This window comes from Pteropus alecto, unplaced genomic scaffold (assembly GCF_000325575.1).
Source record: "Pteropus alecto unplaced genomic scaffold, ASM32557v1 scaffold359, whole genome shotgun sequence".
Classification (NCBI taxonomy): domain Eukaryota; kingdom Metazoa; phylum Chordata; class Mammalia; order Chiroptera; family Pteropodidae; genus Pteropus; species Pteropus alecto.
This window is the reverse complement of record NW_006443119.1, coordinates 322-2,513: the sequence shown is the minus strand read 5'-3', so window position 1 is coordinate 2,513 and position 2,192 is coordinate 322. Positions and strand designations below refer to the sequence as shown.

General features: G+C 32.8%; 1 protein-coding gene across 1 annotated transcript in view; it reads left to right on the top strand.

The window, feature by feature from the left end:
- Positions 1 to 1,982, top strand: part of C4BPA (complement component 4 binding protein alpha) — a gene marked incomplete at its 3' end in the record, with an annotated part of 19,897 nt that extends 17,915 nt beyond the window's left edge. The window contains exon 7 of the mRNA XM_025040486.1: positions 1,800 to 1,982. Coding sequence (XP_024896254.1) covers positions 1,800 to 1,982 — 183 coding nt within the window. The remainder of the gene's footprint in view (positions 1 to 1,799) is intronic.
- Positions 1,983 to 2,192: the final 210 nt, after the last annotated feature.

Sequence of the window (2,192 nt, the reverse complement as noted above, 5' to 3'; positions counted from 1 at the left end):
AGCCCAGAAATATTAAAATCTGACTTCTTATCAGAAACAAAGGAGGCAAGAAGAAAATGAGATGCCATATTCAAAGTACAGAAAGAAAAATGATCAACCAAGAATCTAGCAAAAGTTTTTCCATCTACATGTATCTCAAACCCAACAATACAGTGTGATAATTATTGCTTTATATGATTTTATGTTTGACATCTTTTAAGGTAGTTGAGGAAGGAGAGCAGAGCAAGTATATATTTAAAGAACTTATTATATTAATTTTCTTTATACCATTTCTGATCCTCTTCATTTCTTATTGTAGATTCAAGTTACGATTTGATGTCATTTCTGTACTCCAATACAACTTTGTTCCTGCCTATCTCCTTTGTGCTACTATTACCAAATACTGCATTTTGTGTGGTATAAGCTTAGTCATATAATTATATACATATCATTTTATGCAATTGCTGTCTAAGTCAATTAAGAGAAGAAAGGAAAAGAAATATACAGTTATACTATATTTTAATTACCTACATAATTACCTTTGCTGGTGTTCATTGTTTTTCTGCATTGATTCAAATTACTACCTGGTGTCACTTGCTTTCAACCTGAAGAAGCTCCTTTAGTATCTCTCGTGAGGTAGTATTCTAGCAACAATCCCACTTTATACCTGTCAGTATGGCTGTAATAAAAAAGGATAAACAATAACAAAAGTTGGTGAGGAGGTGAAAAATTGGAAGCCTCATACCGCGCTGGTGAGAATTTAAATGGTACAGTCATTTTGGAATCAAGTTTTGGCAGTTCCTTACAAGTTTGTTACCATATGGCCCAATAATTGGCCCTCCTAGGTATCTACCTGAGAAAAATGAAAACAGATGTCCACACACAAAAAAACTTTATGTTAATGTTCATAACATTATTTATAATAGCCAAACAACCCAAATGTCAGTCAAATGAAAAATGGACAAAAGGTGCTATATCCATACAATGGAATACGATTTGGCAATAAAAACAAATGAAGTAATGATACATGCTATGACATGGTTGAAACTTGATAACACTATACTAAGTAAAAGAAACCAGTTATAAAAAAATACACATATTACATGATTCCACGAAAAGTCCAAAGTAGGCAAATCCATATGTAGAGAAAGTATATTAGTGATTCCCAGGGCCTGGGTGGAGATGGGAATTGGGAGTGACTACTAATGAGTACAGAGTTTCTTTGGGGCGGGGGTTGATAAAAATATTCTAATGTTGGATAGTGGTGATGGTTGCACAACTCTGTGAATATACTAAAACCCATTGGATAGTATATTTTATTTTTTTTAATTTTTAATTTTTAATTTATTTTACTTTATCCAGAATTCAAAATTTTTAGTAGATAAACTGGTGAAATAAGTGGAGAGATGATGGGGATGATCAATTTTGCATCTTTAGTTCTTTAAGGGTGGCACTAATATTTCCCTTTCCCCCTACCCTTGTTGGATGATATATTTTTAAAGTCAGTAGTATATGCGGACTTTGAGATAATGTGTTTTTTTTCTGGGTTACACATGGCTAATTTTTCTTGGGAAACTGAGGAAGTTGAAGTTATCCATGATCATCTCGTAATAGAACCAACATAATGGGACCTCATTTTATTGAGGCTTTTGAAAGTTGAAAAATATATAAATGCATTTAAAAATGTTTCCTTTGTATCTACTTGACATGTACTGTATCTGGCTTTTCTGTTATAATCAGAACTGGATTAGCAATAGCAGTAATATCCTTATTGTCATTTCTCTTTCATAATCCGCTTGTCTTTTCCTATGATTCTTTAGAAGTCATCTGTCCTCCACCAAATGTTAAATATGGAAAGTTAGTCTCTGGATTTGGACCCATCTATAATTTCAAAGACTCCATTGTATTTGACTGCAATAAAGGTTTTATCCTCAAAGGCAGCAACATAATCCATTGTGAAGCTGACAATACCTGGAATCCTCCTCCTCCCATTTGTGAGCTCAGTAAGTATGAACCATAAAGGAACTTCAATGTTTGGCATCTAAAGATACCCAGAAATGTTGGTAAGGGCATATTCATATGCTGAAGCCCATTTGAATCACAGCAAAAATTTAAATTTAGATAAATAATTTTATTTATTTTTTTTCTTGTTGGTAAAAAGACTGATTATAGTACACTGTGCAGTATCAATATAACATCACAAAAGACCACCA